The sequence below is a fragment of the Aethalodelphis obliquidens genome, unplaced genomic scaffold, assembly GCF_003676395.1.
Source record: "Aethalodelphis obliquidens isolate GAN/ISIS:26980383/991018 unplaced genomic scaffold, ASM367639v1 scaffold45, whole genome shotgun sequence".
Lineage (NCBI taxonomy): Eukaryota > Metazoa > Chordata > Mammalia > Artiodactyla > Delphinidae > Aethalodelphis > Aethalodelphis obliquidens.
In genome coordinates, this window is record NW_020837989.1 from 7,253,357 (window position 1) to 7,273,806 (window position 20,450).

The following is a 20,450-nucleotide window of genomic DNA, read 5'->3' on the forward strand; positions in this document are numbered from 1 at the left end:
CCTGAAAGCTCCTATCACGTGCGCTTCTCATCTGCCACAGCACGGCGGACAAGAGCGTCTTTAGGGCTCCTCCCTCTCAGGGCTCCTGTGGTGTATTTCTAGCTCATGACTCTCTCTACTGGTATATCCTTTTCCTGATCTCTTGTTCTCAAGATTCCCATGCATCTTTCTCCGTCTATTGGAGTGCCAGGACTACATAATATCCCTCAGGGAAACCCCCCTCCCTATACCTAAAACTGTTTTGTACCACTTATAAGAGTGTGCTTAAATACATCTGTTAACCAAACAAGGGGATGAAATATAATCACTGGTCACAGGCTGTCAAAGCTGGGAGAGCCCTTCAATATCTTTCAGGGCAGGACCCAAGTTTTACCAATGAGGAAACTGAGGCCCACGGAAGGAGAGGTCACACAGCCCAGGGTCACACAAATGACCACCGGCAGAGCTAAGCTAGAACTCAAGTCCACAGGCCCAAGCAATGCTCTTCTCACGAGCTGCACTGTCTCCCACACCTCACCTCCCTATCCGAAGGCCTCCACACCCGGCGGCCACAGCCGCAAAGAAAAAGGAAACCCATTACCTTCCCCAGTGGGCGTTGTTCCGGAGCCAGGAGATGGGGGTGGCTTCCAGGCCATACATCACCGTATCCCCATAGTCCACAAAGGGCTTGTTCAGTCTGGGAGGAGGGGACGGAGAGGAAGGGCAGAGTGCAGGGGTCAGACAACGACAACAACAGAACAAACACAGCTCACGGGAGACCTGGGCCGGTTCCCCATCAGCCACCCTAGACATACCACTGAGTCTTGGGTCTGACGCTTTCAAGGAGCAGAAGTCTTATGTCAATGGGACGATTACTTCCCTTATAATTAACAACCATCTGGTAAACCTTTTCAATGGGGTAAATATTACAAAGCACGTAAAACCAGAATGTGGTCTCTGTCCACTGGATATAAGTAAGTGCGACAGATGACAGCAAGCTAAAAAAGAACACAAAAATCGCCAGGGAAAGGCAGTGCTGCGATGACTAGCAGCCACCTTCAGCCGGCACAGAGTCCAGAGTGATCTGTGTTAAGTGCTCACTTTCAGTGTTGGCAACGGAACCCCAAAGGACAATCTGTCACTCGAGAAGTGGCTCGGAGGGCTCTCACCTGCGGCAGAAGTGGTGAGCGCATTTCACCAGGATACCCATGCAGTGCACAGCCACGAGGCCTATCACCAGCAGGCTGAGGGGACCCATCTGCAGACAGGCGTTGTGGGTAAGAGGGGGAGAGACAAGCAGACAGAATTAGAACTGGATTTGCAAATGATCAAAACTTTACTAGGGAACCTTCCAATGACAGAACTTCCGGCAGAGCTTTCAAGAGACAAACGTGCTCACAGAGGTGAGCTGAGTAGGACGGGCATCATCTGAACCTCAGCAGGCCTTCTAGAGAATTAATCTCCCGGAGGAGAATGACACAAGATAAGGCTATTCCGAGACTGTTGCCAATCGGCAGAATAGAAGGCTCCTGGGACTGTGTGGGAAGAAGAGACAGGCTAAGGGGTGGTGGAAGGGGGAGAGTTCTCTCCAGAGCAATGCTACAACACCGTCCTTAGCGGAGGACAATCCCCGTCTCTAAGCTTCTCCAAGTTTAAAAGAAACCAGAATGGCTTTGGATAGGCAGCCTATAGGGGGAGAATCATGAAAGGAAAAAAATAAGATTCTCAGAGTTGGCCATCTAAGGGTAGGGCATGGAAGGACTGTGTAGAAAATGGACAGACTTCTGCTACTAACTCATTAGTTAATATTATTGATAGAAACTTCCAGAAACTTTTCAAGTACCTCCTCCTCGCCTCAAAGTAAGCTCCATGAGGAAAGGAATCATCGTCTGTTTTTATTCACTGATAATATTCTAAGAGTCTAGAACAGTGCCTGGCACACAGAAGATCCTCAATAAATATACTTAGATGATATGTATATGTATAACTGATTCACCTTGTTATAAAGCAGAAACTAACACACCATTGTAAGGCAATTATACTCCAATAAAGATGTAAAAAATATATATATATCTTTAGATGAATGAACACCTGAACTTTGCTTTTTCTCAACTGAATTTGAAAAAGAAAAGCTTCCCATTTTAAAATGTTTTCCATGAAGTAAATGAAAATAAAACCACTGTCTCCTAAAATGTGTCACAATACTTCCTTGCACCGACACAGACCCTTACCAAGATGCCTGCATTTTTCACGGCCAGAGGCAGCCCCAGGAGTCCTGTGCCAATGTTGCCTTTTAATAGGTGGATCAGGGTCTGGAACCATCTGAAGTGGGAAGAAGGCAGACAAGGGCATGTTAACAATAATGAGAGCTAGCATTTACTGAGCACTTAGCACTGTGCTAAGTGCCTTCATGAGTTATCTCATTCAATTTCCAGAACAACTCTATGAGATAGGTATTAACTTCACCTTATGCATGAGGGAGCAACTTGCTCAAGGCCACGTACCTTGAGTGTGAGCCTAGATTCAAACCCAGGCTGTCTAGCCCCTGAGCCCACTCTCTTAGTCACTGGGCTATAAACTCTGTTCCCTGAAGCATCTGAAAAGTCCACCTCTCTTGGAGATTACATCAGAGGGACAGTGGGGGTCTGCAGTCCCTGGTGTACTTTTTATTAAAAAAAAAAAAAAGTCAAATGCCTAAGATTGGAGAAGCCCTCTTCACACAGTCACCTAGTTTATCCTTCTGCCTTGAGGACACAGTTTTCCCTCATCTGTTGTACAGACTGTCCACTTGAAGCTGCAACTGTAAAGTCTCTCAAGTGTCCTCATTATTTTTTCACTCAACAAATACCATCTATAATGTGTAAAACATTGTGTTAATGCAATGGTGGAAATCAGCATGAACCAGATACGGACCTCAGTCTCTAAAAACTAATAAAAGTCTCTAAGGAGATAAAGCAGACACGTTAACAACCACCCAAGGTAGAAAGATCCCTGTCCTTGGAAGAGTCCAGGAACAGTGCCCAGGGAGGGGCAGGGAGGTGAGGGTTTGTAGCGTGCAGAGACCTGAGCTGAGCCCAGCTGGGCCCTACGTAGGGCTCTGTGTGTGTGCCAACAGGGAAGAAGAGCCTGGGAACACTCGCCCAGACACAGGCGTGAGCACCAACACAGAGGAGTGCATCAGCTCTGTGGCCGCTCAGGTTGGGTGAGGGTGGGCATTCCATACAGAATGGGAGCTCCTCAAAGGACTTACGTCAGTGGCCTCATCTTTAGCATTTTCCATCCTCTGTTACTCCAGCAGGATACGGAAAAGATCAAACATGGTACCACAGACTTAATCAGGATTTGGCCCCTGGCACTGTCTGGAAATTCTTCTGTGCAAATAACCTAAATACGTCATAAATGATGCTTCCACATATTTCTTCAAATCTGCAATTCAGTAGAAACTGAAAGCAAGTCATGTGTTAACTTGTAAAGACCGTAATAAATAAGACCCATCTACACTCTCTGGAAAGGAATTTTACTTTCGGTAACCTTTCTCCCTCTATCTCCAGGAAGAAAATCTCTTGACCTTCCTACCGTCTCCCAAGCTTCTCAGGCAAGATGAAGAAAACTGCTTCAAGTCTGAATGAGAAGAGGCAAGCGCTCTCCTGGATTAAACTAAAGGACAGTAAGGGTCCAGGGGTGACTCATTCATTATCAGTGGCCAGTGACCAGGAGATTAAGTGCAGGATGATGGACTAAGCAAATTTCTATCTTGGCCAATGTTTAATCCACTTAAGGGCAAAGATAAGCACTGTATCCAAACCACCTGCCTACCAGAGGCCTCCCCAAAATGCCTCTAAGCTGGGTTTCATGGGAGATCAGGTCCCTCCAGCCCTGGCTCTGCCATTAACTCCATATGGCAATTCCCTTCCCTTCTCCGGTCCTGTTCTCTCATCTGTAGAGTGAGGGGACTGGACCAGAACACCACACTTCAGCTCTGAAACAGCAGGATTCCAGGCAATTGACCAAAATCATGCTTTTTAATCAATGGCCATGAGCTGGGATTACCCAAACCCATATGACCTATCACAAAATCAACTCCATGGACTGCAGAGTCTTAACTGCAGGGGGTGGGAGGGAGAAATAAGCCTCACACATCTCTGTCATCTCTTTACGCTCCAAATCTGTTCTTGTATACTTGTTTGGTCTTAGGTCCCCTTTATACACTTATGAATTATTGAGGATCCCAAACAGTTTTTGCTTATACGGATTATGTCTGCTGACATATATTATATTATAAATTAAACCAAGAAATTTTAAAACATTAATTAAAAATAACAATAAACCTATTACATGTTAATATAAATAACCAATTTTTAACAAAAAGTAATCTATTTTCCAAAAAGTATAATGTGAGAAGAAGGACACTATTTTCCTTCTTTGCAAATCGCTTTAATGTCTTGTTTCACATCTGGACTATCTACTTCTGCATTCAAGCTGTTGTGATATGTTGTTTTGGTGGAAGTACCTGAAGAAAATCTGTCCTCACACAGACATGTAGTCAGTATGTATCTTAATAGCCTCTTCCGACAATTGTGATAATTTTTCTTTGATACTACACCAAAACTCGACACATGGAGTGTCTTGTGTCAAGCTAGTTGTAATGTGGAATCTGACCTTTTCATCCTCTCTTACACGAAAACCCACTGGTAATCTTGCTCCTTGGATGGATCTTTTACCCACGCACAATTTTCTAACATCGCCCTTTGGTCATCTGGGAAGATACTGATTCCCTGAGCCATGTGGATCTTCCAACTGCTGGCACATTTCATTACACGATATCAAAAAAAGTCACATTCATTAATATCATTCCTAATCTCATCAGAAAAGTCTTTGAGTAGAGGGAAGCTGTCAAGGTCACAGTGCTGGATACGAGGTTTTTTTTTTTTTTTTCTGATTTTGCTCGAAAGCTCAAATTTCATTGTGGGCAACAAATACTACTGATTGTTTTTCTTGAGGCGACGGTCTCATTACTGTCATTTTCAAGAAAATGTCTGCCCAGTACTCAGGTCTGAATGACCTATACTTTGTTAGCTGTTCAGTAGAAGTATTGCATGTGTACTTTCCATTTTGGCACACAGAATATTAAAAGACCTGTACCGAAGGGTCAAGATTTAGCAAAATTAGTAATTTGACTGCTTCATCAAGGACGTGCTTAAGTGAAACCGGCTTATCCTTTGTATACGTATATGTGTGACGGGGAAAAATACAATGACAAGCATAATTTGGTGCTACCGCCTTGATTTACACTAAGGCGCCAGCAATTTTACCCATCATTTCTTCTGAACTATGACTGCAAATGTCAATGCAGTGGAAAAACAAATCGCAGCTTAGTATTATTATGAAAACAGTTTTGACTTCGTGGGCTTCTTAAAATGGTCTTGGGAGCCCTGAAGGGGCTGAAGACCATACTTTGCAAGTGGCTGCTCCAGGTCACCTACAGAAGACCAGTTTCAGTCAACTGGTTTCTCAGCCTGCCAGCCTGGAGAAAAAGTACCAAAGCCTGATCAAGAGCAGGATAATGTAGCTCAATAGGGCAACAAGAAAACTTTGCCCAAAAGAGTAAAAAATGAGGCTGTCATCAAAGCAGTCGACAGCTTGATAACATTCAAGTGTTAGGAAATACCCTCACCAAACACATCATCATGGAAGCATCTGGGGTTCCTATCTGCACCCCTGATTAGGGATTTTTACTGAGCCCTAAACCCTTAGAAGAGCCTGGTGTGTACATGCTTTTTGTACATGGAACGAAGTACATATACTTTGCTTCTTGTACTTCGTTCCATGTACTTTTTACATATTCCCTGGCAGTCCAGTGGTTAGGACGCCACGCTTTCACTGCCAGAGCCCGGATTCAATCCCTACCTGGGGAACTAAGATCCCACAAGCCTCACGGCCAAAAAAAATAATGACAAAAAAAAGAAAAGAAAAAATAAATATGAAAATCTAGACCCCATACGGCAAGCACTGCGTAGACAAGCTGATGCCTAAGAACAAGGAGCAAAAACTGGAAAGGAAACTAGAGAGAGAGAAGCTTGGAAGAAGTATTTCACAGTAACAAGAGTGACTTCTGAAGGGAAGCTATCAAATGTCATTGGCTGCATCTGACACTCCTTCCACCTGGGGGAAGCCAATTAGGTAGGTAAGGTTAGGGAAAAAAGAGGACAGACAGTTCTCACTGCTGCCAGTTGTGGTCTAAGCAATATTTTCCATCAGCTAACACTGCAAGCAAATGGGGGAATCTAAAATAGCATGCCACAGGAGAAAGAAGTTACGGAGACTGAATCTTTATGAGCAGAAAACCAGCTAGAGGTGGAGAGGGGCTTATAACGTGGGCCAACCATCTCCTCTAGTTCTGAGTTCACGAAGGAAAATGCCCTGCACGAGGAGAGATTGCAGCTGGGTGGAGCTTCACCAGTAATGAACTCCAAGAGAAGCTTCCATGGTCTCCTTGGGCAGTCACAGTGGGACAGTGTGAGTCAAGAACGTAATGGATCCCTCTGTTAAGTCACACCCAACCCACAAGGGAACACAGAGCAGGTGATGGCAAAGCTTGAGGAATAAAGAGAAGGGCTGCAAAAGATGGAATGCTGGGGTCCAGAGAAAATGTCGGGGCTCTGCTGACTTTCAGAACTGAGCCAGACAACTCAGTGGAGTAGAAAACCCTCCTCTGAAACTTTGCATTTGAACAGTGAGTCGGTATAGCTTCACGGGGTAGGGGGGTCCTCAATTTTATCTTACATTTGGAAAAACTGAGGCCCATAGAGGGCCAAACTCACCCAGATGAGACTTGGAATTCAGTTTCCAGGGGTAAGACTTAAGCCCTCCCAAGGGCATGCAAAGCAGATCACCTTTAACAAGCCCTTGAATGTTTTAGGGCAGGAGAAGTTATTCCTCCCTCTTCCTACTTCTTCCGCCAAATGTCCCAGTTGATTGGTGATGGGGACGGAAGTCTGGGGGAGACTTTGCAAAGGAGGCTTCCGATTGGACTTGGAGGCATGTAAGGTTCTAGCACAGACGACTCATGGCTCTAAATTAAGAGAATTTCTCTCTAGAAGTTTTTCTGATGTTCAGGCTTTTACTCGGCACCAGCCTTCTGGGACCACACAGGTGAAATGAACAAAGACTAAGAAACAGACTAGAGAGTGGCAGACAAGAAGCTCAAATCTCAGCACCATTACTCACTCAATCTCTTTACCTCTTACTTTCACCTGTAAAGTAGGGAACTGATAAAAATAGGGGAGCAAAAATAACTCTAATGGAGATTACGTTACTAATACAGAATTTAGGAATACGAACCCCACCCAGGAGGGTAGACAGGAACAGCTACTTACGTTGTGCTGTTGCCTTCCCCGAACCGCTGGTAGGATCCCGGGGAAGAGAAGCTGTTCAGGCCTTCGGACGGACTCTCCTCCGGGCTCACGTCGGTGGAGCTGTAGTCACGGTAGTCCTCGTTCCGAAGTCTCTGCGTGGACATGGTAACTGGGGGGACAGGGGCAGTGCTAAGACCTCCAGTGGCTGGGGCCTTTAGCTCCAAGCCTGGAGTCGGCTCTGGGGCAGAAGCAGCCATTGCCACAGTAGTTCAGTGACAGCTGCACTATGGATTAAGTACAATGAGGTTGCCTGATACCAAGAGAAATGAAAAAGGTACAAAGTACACATGGGCGGGCTGAGCTCTCTTGGCTTCTCCCTCGCAACCTATCTAGTCGGTGCCACACTCATAAGTTTCTAAATTTGCCCGCACACCTGGACAGAGCAAAGGTGAGGCACGGCTTGGGAGGGATGGGGGAAGACGCAGACAGGCACTTCTAGGCAGCCTTTCCCATTCCTTAGGTTGGGATTAACGACCCCTTCCTTTGAGCTAATTTCTTGGACCCTGAACAATACTGACATTGTATCTACATCCACCTTCCCCGAGAGCAAGCTCTCGGAGGATGGGAACCTAAATATTCCTAGCTGTATTCTGTTTTTCCTCTGCATTCGGTCCAGAAAGAGCCTCTTCTGCATTCCAGAAATCCCTTCTAGATCATCTAATTCTGCTCAAACTTGCCACCAGGCCCCAGAGCCACAGATGACCTTCTCTTTCTCTCTGTCGTGATTTCTGGTATGTCCTATACTCTTTGGAGGTCATCAGTGATGCTCATTCCCTCATCCTAGGACTCTTTTCTTGCAACCAGCCTGCATACTGACAAATGGCAGCTGAAAGCAGCACAAAGGATGACCAGGAGCATGAGACGTGCTCACCACTGGCCCTTGTAGCAACATCTCCCCGACGCAACCCTTCTCCTTTTTTGCCAATTTTTCAAAAGCTGGTGAAAGAAGAAACCCTTCCTATTGTGTGCTGAGGAAGGATGGTGAGGGTGGTGTCCCATGAGTGGAGTTTTTAATAATTATACACCAGAAAAGAGAAATACAAGGACTTCGCTAAGATACACTGTAAGGATACATTTTGAGAGCTGTGTAGGCTCCCAGAATCCCAGAGGCGGTTGCTAAAAGAGCCTTCGGAGGTCACACCAAACGACTCATTTCACAGATGAAGAATCGTTCCCCCAGAAGATGAAGGGACCTGCTCTGCTACAGCCAGGTAGCACCAAGCCGTAAACATACATCCTGACGCCCTGCCTAAATCTGGAAACACCTACTGAATACACTGCCAGTTGCAGTGATGGAATATCATAATGAAAGAGAGTCAACTTCCTCCAAGAATCCGCAGTCAAGTAAGGAAGAAAAGGCTCATGAACATTAAAAATTACCAATAAAAATCCTTCCGACACTTGGCAGACTGGCACAACCAGCTGCCTATAAGGGGCTCTCCCCCAGCACGTGGCTGGTTGCCCATCCTTAGTCTGATGTGCTATCTCAGATGCCTGGTGAAGAGACAGGACCTCTGATGGCCGTCACAACACACCGTCCCACCCAACACCCATCACTAGCTGCCAGAGGATAGACAGCTCTGTGTCAAGTGCTCCCAGAGGTCCAGTCCCAAGGGACTCTTTGGAAACTGACCCCACCTAGCACCTGAGTGATCCAAGGTTGATCTCATTTTCTCCCACCAACTATAATGGAGGAAGGACCCCACGTAATCTCACGAGGAAAGTGCTTCCAAAGCCAGTGAAGGGCTTGGAAGTCCCAGAGAGGATCCTGCCTCACTTCACCACCATAGCCGACTTTGCTAGATATCTAAGTCGGCATCATTTACTCACATGGTGGAGGAATTCAAGGAAGTCATCTAAGCTCTGGGGCAATGAAATTCTTAAGAGGGCCAGGAAACAAAAAATCTATTTAGTATCTCAATATGAACAGTTGAAAGCTGCTATTCAGGCAAAAGCAATTAAATTAATTTCTGTGAATGTCAGAAGGCCTGGGGGCCAAAGCTGCCTCTAACACCAGTTTACTCAGTAGCCTGGAACAATTCTCCTTATTTCTCTCGGGTCTTAGTTCCACATGCTCAAAAAGACGGGGGTGGGGCTTCCCTGGTGGCACAGTGGTTGGGAGTCCGCCTGCCGATGCAAGGGATGCAGGTTCATGCCCCTGTCTGGGAAGATCCCACATGCCGCGGAGCGGCTGGGCCCGTGAGCCATGGCCGCTGAGCCTGCGCATCCGGAGCCTGTGCTCCGCAACGGGAGGGGCCATAGCAGTGAGAGGCCGGCGTACCGCAAAAAAAAAAAGGCGGGGGTGGCGGGTACGGTGTACTAAACTATTGCTCTAATATTCCAGGAATCAATTAATGCAATTCTTCATGCAAACAGCAGCTAATTTCTAGTCTCTTCCAATACACCAAAAGCATCTGAGGAACAGAGCCTTCCAGGTGAACCCTGCATATTACTGAGGGAGAGGGACAGAAAACAGGCACTGACAAGTTCCCCAATCCCTCCCCATCAACCAAAAACCACTCTTGCTTACTTGGCACAGACGCTCAATTTATTTCAAACACTGTAAAGAGGCCTCTTTATGTTGTGACCCACAGCAGATTATCACTAAGAAAACTGCTCAGAAAGCAGCTGAAATCTACAGATCAAAAGTCCAATGAACAACTGCAGGATGTGGAAGATGTGGCTTGGCAACTGTGTGCATGTTGAAAAAGGAAAAAGAAATGCTACTTATGGGTTTTAGTTGATAAGCCCAACAGAAATCAATGATATCATAATAGATGCCAATTCAACTAATGCAATTCTTGGTTGCACTACAACAAGAGAGAACCCCAGGGAGATGACAGACTGTTCTTTTTTGCCATACCTTGTACTCTGTTCCAGGCAGCACGCTATAAAGGGGATAATGATAAACTGCGGTATAGCCAGGGGTCAGCACCAAGGTCATGAGGGGGAAGAAAACCAGCTAAATGAAGAACGGTTGGAAGCCCTGAGAAGTTTCAACCTGGAGAACTGGCAACTCGGGAGGTAAAAAAACTGTCTTTAAAATCTGTCCTAGGGATCAGATTTGCTCTGTGGAGCCTCAAAGATTACTCAGAAACAGGATCAGTAGGTGGAAAGTAAAGGGAGGCAGGTCCTTGGCTAGACATAAGAAAGACAATTATCAAAAGGAGTTGTCCAGAGCTTCTCTGGTGGCACAGTGGTTAAGAATTCACCTGCCAATGCAGGAGACGTGGGTTCGAGTCCTGGTCTGGGAAGATCCCACATGCCACGGAGCAACGAAGCCTGTGCACCACAACCACTGAGCCTGCGCTCTACAGCCCATGAGCCACAACTACTGAGCCTGCATGCCACAACTACTGAAGCCCGTGCGCCTAGAGCCCATGCTCTGCAACAAGAGTAGCCACCGCAATGAGAAGCCCGCGTACCACAACAAAGAGTAGCCCCCGCTCGCAGCAACAAAGACCCAATGCAGCCAAAAATAAATAAATAAATTTATTTAAAAAAAAAAAGGGGGAGTTGTCCAGATGGATCGCTCTAGGAGATAGTTCCTTATCCCTGGAAAGCTCCAAGCAGAAGCCCCTCTCAGAGCTGCTAAGCAGGAATTGAAGCACTGTAGAGGGTGGGTGCGGTCACTCCCTGGAGTGCCTTCTAGGGTTCTTTCTGGCAACCAAGGCGTCCTCCTCTTCTCTCTAGCTGTCCCCACTGAGTGCAAGCCTCCATGGACACCTTGCCTTGGGCTCTCTGTGATGAAACCTGGTTTCTACCGTCTAGTGCTATAATTGCCATTTCCTGCCCTGTGGGAGATTTTATTAGACCCTGTTAACTGTCTAAATGAGTATGGACAGTTAATATTTAAGAGTTGTAATATTTAAGAGTTCAAGACCAGCTCTTCCTTCAGGTTCTCGAGGACAATGGACAGAGTTTATACAATATGTGTGGCCCATCAACACAAAGTAAAATCTCCATAAGATATTTAGACTCAAAAGAGTGTATTAAGGGGCTTCCCTGGCAGTCCAGTGGTTAAGACCCCACACTTCCAGTGCAGGGGGCGCGGGTTTGATCCCTGGTCAAGAAACTGAGATCCCACATGCCACGTGGCACAGCCAAAAAAAAAAGTGTACTACATAAGAAAAGTCTGCATGTTTACTGGCAAACATATATATGTATACATTGTTTTTTTCAAGTGTACATTCAACCAAACTTGCATTGAAATACCGACTATTTGTATAACCCTGATAAATTTCCTTATATAAACCATTTTTAATTAATCAATATTCTCATTATTTTAAGGTTTTTTCCACTTATTTTATATCTACTCTTCCTTGAATCTACACAGTACACACACTGATGATCTTTAGTTGTAATATAGTAATATAATGGTCCATCATTATAGTAATAAAATAATTTGCTTCACTAGCTCCCAACTGTTGGCTTTTGAGCTTTTGTTTTTGGACTATCTTACATCATAGCTAAAAAAATTCCTACAAATAGTTTCTAGTTTTCAAGTCATATCCTTGGAGTAGAGCTAGATGAATAGGCTTTTCTATGGTTATCACCATACAAATGACTGAACTAACATACAGTGTCACTAGCAATATATGGACATGCCTATCTTTTCATAACCCTGCCAACTTTGGATTTTATCTTTTTTTTGGGGGGGGGGGCCACACTGTGCACGCAGGTTGTGGGATCTTAGTTCCCCGACCACGGATTGAACCTGGGCCCCAGCAGTGAAAGCACTGAGTCTTAACCACTGGACTGCTGGGGAATTCCTGGATTTTATCATTTTTATTTTTGCTATTTCTGATGAATGGGTGGCTCCTTGTATTTATTTTATTTTACGTTTCTTTAATTTCCAACAAAGACCACTGATAATAAAAACTGTAAGAGCATCTTTCCCCCACCTACCAGACTCATACTTTTGGAAATACTAAACTCATTTTTGAACTTACTTTTGAATATACTAAAATGTTCTCAAGATAGCTATTTAAGACTTAGTGATCAAATTCTATTCCAAATTCAGTACAATAAACAAGATAAATTCCAATAACGGAAGGAGAATCCATCTGTATGAGTTTGTAGGTCTCTTTCAGGGCACACGGGAAGGTCGGGGAGAGGAAAAGAGGAGGGAGGGAGAGGCAGTACTAAAGTGTTAGCTTCATTACTAAAATTTAAACAATACTTCTAAGGGTGACTTGTAAACACATAAAAAATTATCCTCTAAAAACCATTAGAACTAATAAGCTCAGCAAAGTTGCAGGATATAAGATCAATATACAAAAATCAGTTGTATTTCTTTGTACTTTCAGTGAACAATTTGAAAACAAAACTGAAAAAACAGTTCTATTTACAATAGCATCAAAAAGAATCAAATATTCAGGAAGAAATTTAGCCAAGTAGGTGTAAGACTTGTACATGAAAACTATAAAACATTGTTGAAAGAAATTAAAGAAGACCTAAATAAATGAAAAACATCCCAATATTCATGAATTAGAAGATTTAATACTGTTAAGATGGCAATATTCCCTAAATTGATCCACAGATTCAATTGAATCCCTATCAAAATCCCAGCTGCCTTTCTGCAGAAATTAACAAGCCAATTCTAAAATTCATATGGAAATTGAAGAGGCCCAAATTAGCCAAAACAATTTTGGAGAAAAAGAACGAAGTTGGAGGACTTCCCAATTGCTACACAAAGCTACAGTGACCCCAAGACAATACAGTATTGGCATAATGACAGACAGATAGATCAACAGAATAGAATTTAGAGTCCAGAAATTAACTCTCATACCTACGGTCAATTGATTTTTGACAAGGGTGCCAAGACAATTCAATGGAGGAAAAAATAGTCTTTTCAACAATTGACACTGGGACAACTGGATATCCACGTGCAAAAGAATGAAGTTGTAACTCTACCTCACACTATATATAAAAATTAACTCAAAATAGGTCAAAGACCTACATGTAGGGGCTAAAACTATAAAAACTCTTATTAGAAAACATAGGTATAAACTTTTGTGACCATGGATTAAGCAGAGTTTCTTATATACGACAGCAGAAGCACAAGAAAAAATAGGTAAATTAGACCTAATCAAAATTTAAAATGTATATGCCTCAAAGGATACCACCAAGAAAGTGAAAAACAACCCACAGAATGGGAAAAATTTTCTGCAAATATATTACACTTCAATAATAAAGTGAAAACCCAATTAAAAAATGGGCAAAGGATCTGAATAATATTTCACCGAAGATGTGAAAATGCCAATAATCATCTGTAAAAATACTCAATATCCTTAGCCATCAGGTAAATGAGAAACAAATATCACAATGAGATACCACTTCACACCCACCAGCATGGCTAGACTCAAAGACAGATAATAATAAGTATCCGCAAGGATGCAGACAAATTGTAGAGGGTTCCCTCTTACACTGCTGGTGGGAATGTAAAATGGTGCAATCACTTTGGAAAACAGTCTGGCAGTTCCTCAAAAGGCTAAACATAGTTACCATATGATCCAGCAATGATTCCACTCCTAGGTACATACCAAAATGAAAATGTATGTCCATAGAAAAACATACACACAAATGTTCATAGCAGCATTATTCCTAGTAGCCAAAAAAACCCCTGATAAATGGATAAATGAAATGTGGAATATTCATACAATGGAATATTATTCAGCAATAAAAAGAAATGAAATACTGATAGATGCTACAGCGCAGATGAACCTTCAAGACATTATTCTAAGGGAAAGAAGTCAGTCACAGAGGATCATATAGTGTATGATTTCATTCATATGAAAGTTCAGAATAGGGAAACCTATAGAGAAAAAGTAGATTAGTAGTTGCCTAGAGTTTGCGGTAGGGAGTTGGGAGGGATTAGGAGGTGACAGCTAAAGGGTTCAGAGTTTCTTTTGGGTGATGAAATGTTCTAAAATTGATTGTGTTGACGGTTGCACAACTTTGTGAGTTCAGTGGAAAAGCTATTGAATTGTACACTTTAAATGGATGAATAGTATGCTATGTGAATTATATCTCAATAAAACTGCTAAAAAAAAAAACAAAACAGATTTCTGGGCCCAATCTGATTCAGCCTGAGCATTTTAATTTTAACGAGCTTCTTAGATGATCCCGATTAGGGATCAGGCAGATTTATATAAAGCACTATGAAAAAAAACATATAGGGCTTCCCTGGTGGCACAGTGGTTGAGAGTCCGCCTGCCGATGCAGGGGACACATGTTCATGCCCCAATCCGGGAGGATCCCACATGCCACGGAGCGGCTGGGCCCGTGAGCCATGGCTGCTGAGCCTGCGCGTCCGGAGCCTGTGCTCCGCAACGGGAGAGGACACAACAGTGAGAGGCCTGCATACCGCAAAAAAAAAAATATATATATATATATATATGATCTCATGATAGGTATACCACAGGCCTCACCTCCTACCAAAGTTCATGGATTGGTGATAATACACAGACTAAAAGTGCTACCTATTATTCTGAAACAATTACATTCTCTGGAACCCAGAGAAACAGCGAATTCTCTAGATATATACGTTCTCTTCTCTGTTGCTGGAATTCCAAAAACATGAACAAGGACACAGACTGTGTTCCTATATGTGGTCTACAGGGAGGGAAGTGAACATTTCTGACATCCACAAGATTTATTGTAGAGGACATCAGATAGGACTCCATCTGATCTACCAAAAAAGTACATTCCCTAACTTGAGACTCCTGCCTGAGAGGCTCTGGTGCAAGGACAGCCGCAAAACAGCTGCTGACATCAGCAGGCTCTGCACAGAAGCAGCTGAAAGAGCAAACACACTCACGTTTTACCCACAATTATAAAAACCTCTAAATGTTAGGACCAGGCATGACTGACAGGTAACCAAGCTCCAGTTTCCCATTTATAGGTGAGGAAACCAAGCCCCCAGCTGGTTAACAGTTTGGGATTAGGATACAGCATATCCGATTCCTAGTCCAGTGTTCTTCCTAACACACCATCTATTCTCCCCAAAATCTCCCTGGGAACAAAGCTGGGGCAGGATTAGGTCTACAGGGGGAATCCTGAATAATAAAAAGTACATGAGTTCAGAGCCTAGTTGTGTGACCCTGATCTCCCTTTGTCTCAATTTCCTCATCTGAAAAATGTCATTGAGAATGCTTACATAAAAAAAAAAAAAAAAGAATGCTTACATCACAATATTGTTACAAGGTAGAAGGAAAAGATGTTAATTATGTTGCCTGGTACATAATGGACCCTCACTAATGGCAGCAACTGTGTTATTACCAGAGAGAAGTTCAAGGACGGAAGTCAGAAGTTCAAGTCAGGGAGTCACTACACAAATAAAGCGCTGCAGGACTTCCTCCATTCCATCACTCTGGAGAGCTGAGCCAGGTCTCCATCTCGGAAACAGTGATCTACGTGCCAAGAGCATCCCAGTAACCCATGTAGACAGATTCCTGAACTTCATGGAAAAGGGAAGCACAGAGGAGTCTTTCCTACTAGAGAGGGTCATTGAGAACTGGCCCCGGGTGTCAAGGATTCCAAGAGAAACGTATGGAAGGAAAAAGAAGAGACAGCACCAAATACAGCATCAGGAGGTTTCTCTTTTTGCATATGCAGAATATCCTATCCACTGGACCCCACACTCATTAAATAGAGACTAGCTTTGTGTGCTCAGACCCAGTAAGGCCCGGCCAAAGGAAGGAGGTACAAGATTCCGCCGAGATCTGGGTTAAGACAATGTGAGCTTCCTCTATGGGAAAAAGAGAAAGCTAGCCTAGGACTCAGTGGGTAGTCACACACCTCTGGAAGAAAGTATGAGGACCAGTCAGCAAAAGTAGAAACCAAAGTCCACTCACTCAGCCCAGCTCTAGGATCTCACTTCAGGTCAGGATGGAAAGAAAGAATATACCATTAACAGCAATGACTCTTCAGCATCTGACCCTGGAAGAGGTATCAAGAACTTAAAGAACTGAGACACTCACTGGGGAAGAGAGGAGGGATAAAAAGAAGGAAAAAGTGGAATATTTAACATGAGAATTGTTATCTGAGCAAAGGGGAAAAATAAAGCATTCACAAAAGTGCACCTCGGTTCCATCTACCCTACCTCACATTCCACATGCTAACAAGTCCAGTCCTAGAATTTCAAAGAACTTCTGAGTTAGAAGAAAACTGAATTTTTTTTTTTTTTTTTTCTTTTGCGGTACGCGGGCCTCTCACTGCTGTGGCCCCTCCCGCTGCAGAGCACAGGCTCCGGACGCGCAGGCCCAGCAGCCATGGCTCACGGGCCCAGCTGCTCCACGGCATGTGGAATCCTCCCGGACCGGGGCACGAACCCGTGTCCCCTGCATCTACAGGCAGACTCTCAACCACTGCGCCACCAGGGAAGCCCGAAAACTGAAAATTTTATCTAGTCTGACCCTCTACCCAACACAATGACCTAATCTACAACATTCCCAAAAGTAATTTCCCAGTGACAATGACCTCCAGAGACAGGGACTGCCATGCTCTGTGTTGCAACACGCTAGAGCGCTAATTCTTTTAAAGTTCTTATGCTCACCCCCAAACCACTTCCTTTATGGTACTTCCATCCACCGTCCCAGTTGTGGTCTCTGGAACATTACAAAAGAAATGGAATCCACCTCCTTACACTGCCTTTAAAATAGACAAAGCTCTGAGCACGTCAAGCTGCCACAGGGATGAGGCCAAATGAACAGATACATGCTTTAAAGGGAAAACAAGGACTCAAGAGCAGACAATTATAAATGGCACAATCAGAAAACAAAGGGAGAGAGACTTAATATGATCATCAGAGCAGGCTCTGTTGCATAAGGCCTCCACCCCAAACAGTCTCAAACCCAGAGGGAATGGTTAAGTCTTTTGTGTCCTCTTGACTTCAAGAACATCTTTTAAAAAAACACACTCTAAACATACAATCACGTTAATTACTGTAGACTAGCCTCTCAACAAGAATCAAAGAGGGCCTTGATCATATTTAAAATAATAAAAGTCAAAACCATTTTCAGCTATCAGCATTTAGCTTAGATATAATACAGAGATAGGTAGAAAGAAGAGGTGGATTTCATGATAACCTAGAAATAAGTAGAGAAACTGCTTCCTGGACAACTGAATTAAACCTTTTTGCAAGGGAAATACTAATATACAGGAGAAAAAATCTCTCTGAATAGACAAAAAACAGACTGAGATGCAGAGAATGTCACAGCAGAAGGAGACCTTAGGGATTCCACCCCATCACTGTTCAGACTGGGAAACCTAAACCCAAGCAAGGATGGGAGTCACCCAAGGTTGCAAATCAAGTGTCAGAACTAGAACAAAATCTCCTGATTCCCCAGTCTCAGTTCTTTCCATTACACCACGCTGCTATCTTCTTTTGGCAAGCAAAACATCCATCCGAATGACCAGCATTCCCCAAATCTAACAAGCTATATTAAAAATAAAGCAAAGGTCTTGACATTCTTCAAGTTAATGTTAGGGCTCTCCACAACCTCAGCTGTGAGCCACCTACCCTCCCGGGAGCATACTCTGCTTCTTATTTCATATTTTGGTATGACTTACACAAAATTGCAGAACGCTTAGAAACAAAACCTACAGAATGATGAGTTTGCAGAAAAATCGGTGAACACTGAATCAGGGAACCACACCCAGAGTCAAGTCGATCCCGGCGGCGATGGAGAATGCAGAGCTAAAAAGGGAGAGGAATGAAAGAAAAGAGGACAGGAAAAGCGTGCTTTTCACCTGTCAAGTTTTCTGCAGGAGGCAGTGTGGTGAAAAGCAAAAAGCCACTGGAGCTCAGGAGACTTGGATTCTAGTCGCAGGGCTGCGACTAACTCACTGGATGACCTTAGACAACCCCCACCGCTTCTTGGACCTCGATTTCCCCACAGCTCTAGAAAGGGGTTGCAAAAGATAATTTCGCTGCATCGTGGTAGTTTCGGTATTCTATGACCCAAAGACCCGCTATTAGCAAGTCCCAAGCAGGGTTCCCGCAGCTGGCGGGTCACCCGCCCGCGATGTCCGGACCCCTCTAGAAAGCGCTCAACAGAAGCTCTAGCTGGTCATTTCGGTGATTCTTCCCGTCTCGGGACCTCAGTTTCCACACCTGTCAAACAGGTCGGGGAGGTCAAGGGAGACAGCGCGAAGGACTAGGGATTCTCCACCTCCCCTCATCCAGGAGGAGTGCCCGCATCGCACCGCAGCTGCGACCGGGATACCGAGGAGACTCGGACCCGCAGCCTAAGCCGGTCGGTGTCTGACCCGGAGCATCCGCTGAGCCCGGAGGAAGGCGACGTGGGTCCAGCAGAAGGCGACGACCGGCCGCCAGCCCCAGGCCATCAGCGCGCGGACTCACCGCTCGGGTTCCGACTCCGGCTCTGGCTCCAGCTTCAGCGCAGCAGCCCACCACTCCCTGCCTCAGCTCGGAGCCCTAGCCATGCCCACCCTCCGCTGCCCAGGCAGCCGCTTCCGGGCGCCATCACGTGATCCAGGCTCCCAAACCCGAGGCCCGGATCACATGCTCCCGCGCGCGGCTGCTCCTCCCCTCTCGCGGGGCTCGGGGGCTCGGCTTCTCAGCACCACCTGGCGACGGGAGCTGCCTCTGCGGGAAGGACGGTGCTCGCGGGATCTGGGCGTGAGCCGCGCGTCGAAGATCCAGGCCCGGCCACGAGGCCAGAGTCGGAGAGCGCGGTACCCTGAGCTGTGGGCTTGTGAAAGGTGGCTCAGTTTTACCCTAGCCGTACGTTAACACGTCTCACCGAGCATATGTTGCGCTTAATAATCGAGAAATAATGCATCTTTTCCAAACTTTCGTCATACTTTTAAACGTTTGCCCAAACGTGTGGTTGCGACTGGAAATGGGGCAGTGAGGTAAGTCAATACCCTCTTTTTAATATATTTTAAAAATGTAAATAACATTTTTTAATGGCAACAGGGAGTGTATGTCTTATCTACGCTCCTCTTCCCTCCTCCTAGCAGATTTTACTTTTAAAAATTACGGAGCAAAAAAAATAAAAAAGTTATTGAAACAGGTACAGAATGGATACATCTTAATTATGCTGAGTGAAAGAAGCCAGAAAAAAAAACTCTGTTTATATAATATTCTAGAAATTTTAAAATAATCTACACCGACAGAAAACACATCAGTGGTTGCCTGGGAATGGCTGAGGAGATCAGGAGAGGAGAGAGTGATTATAAAGGGACATAAGGAAACTTTCAAGGTGACAAATATATTCATTATCTTTAAAAAAAATTTTTTTAATATAACTTTATTTATTTATTTATGGCTGCGTTGGGTCTTCATTGCTGCACACCAGCTTTCTCTAGTTTCTGTGAGCGGGGGAGGCTAATCCTCGTTGTGGTGCACGGGCTTCTCCTTGCTGTGGCTTTTCTTGTTGCAGAGCATGGGCTCTAGGCCCATAGGCTTCAGTAGTTGTGGCTCACAGGCTCCAGAGCGCAGACTCAGTAGTTGTGGCGCACAGGCTTACTTGGTCCGCGGCCTGTGGGATCTTCCCGGACCAGGGATTGAACCCATGTCCCCTGCATTGGCAGGCCGACTCTTAACCACTGTAACACCAGGGAAATTCTTGCGTAACATTTCTAATAAAAATATGTTACTGCATTATATAATTTTTACTGAATATTTTAACAGCTTTATTGTGGTTTAATTTATATACAATAAACTGCACATAATTAAAGTGTATAATTTGATAACTTTCAACATATATATTCACCTGTGAAACCATCACCACAATCAAGATAATGAACATGGACTTCCCTGGTATATATAAACAGTGAAAATTTCCCTTCTCCCAAATTCACTCTCCTCTCCAAAGATTGACAGTTACCAGCATTTGAGTATTGTTTTCCAAACCCTATGCCATGTATTTATAGAAGTATCTATATATAGGCATGTACAGATGTGTAGTGTTAAAATTTAGAATCATGAATACCAGTACTTACTGTTTTCCTTAAGACTTTTATTCTTCACTGTCTGTACTGTTTAAATTATTTCATAAACATATATTACTTTATGTATATATG

General features: G+C 44.3%; 1 protein-coding gene across 4 annotated transcripts in view; it reads right to left on the reverse strand.

Moving 5' to 3' along the window:
• SLC36A1 (solute carrier family 36 member 1) overlaps positions 1–18,883 on the reverse strand; it is a 92,449-nt gene extending 73,566 nt beyond the window's left edge. For 3 of the 4 annotated variants that reach the window (XR_003427709.1, XM_027081497.1, XM_027081494.1), the window contains exons 1-5: positions 18,763–18,883; positions 7,356–7,503; positions 2,211–2,301; positions 1,149–1,237; positions 581–676 (exon numbers count right to left, since the gene is read on the reverse strand). Coding sequence is in view for 3 of the 4 variants with exons in the window: in XM_027081497.1 (XP_026937298.1) it covers positions 581–676; positions 1,149–1,237; positions 2,211–2,301; positions 7,356–7,498 (419 nt within the window). In the remaining variant the exon portion in view is untranslated. Of the gene's footprint in view, positions 1–580; positions 677–1,148; positions 1,238–2,210; positions 2,302–3,229; positions 3,423–7,355; positions 7,504–18,762 lie in introns of those variants that run through there. The other variant, XM_027081496.1, reaches the window with a different exon arrangement.
• Positions 18,884–20,450: the final 1,567 nt, after the last annotated feature.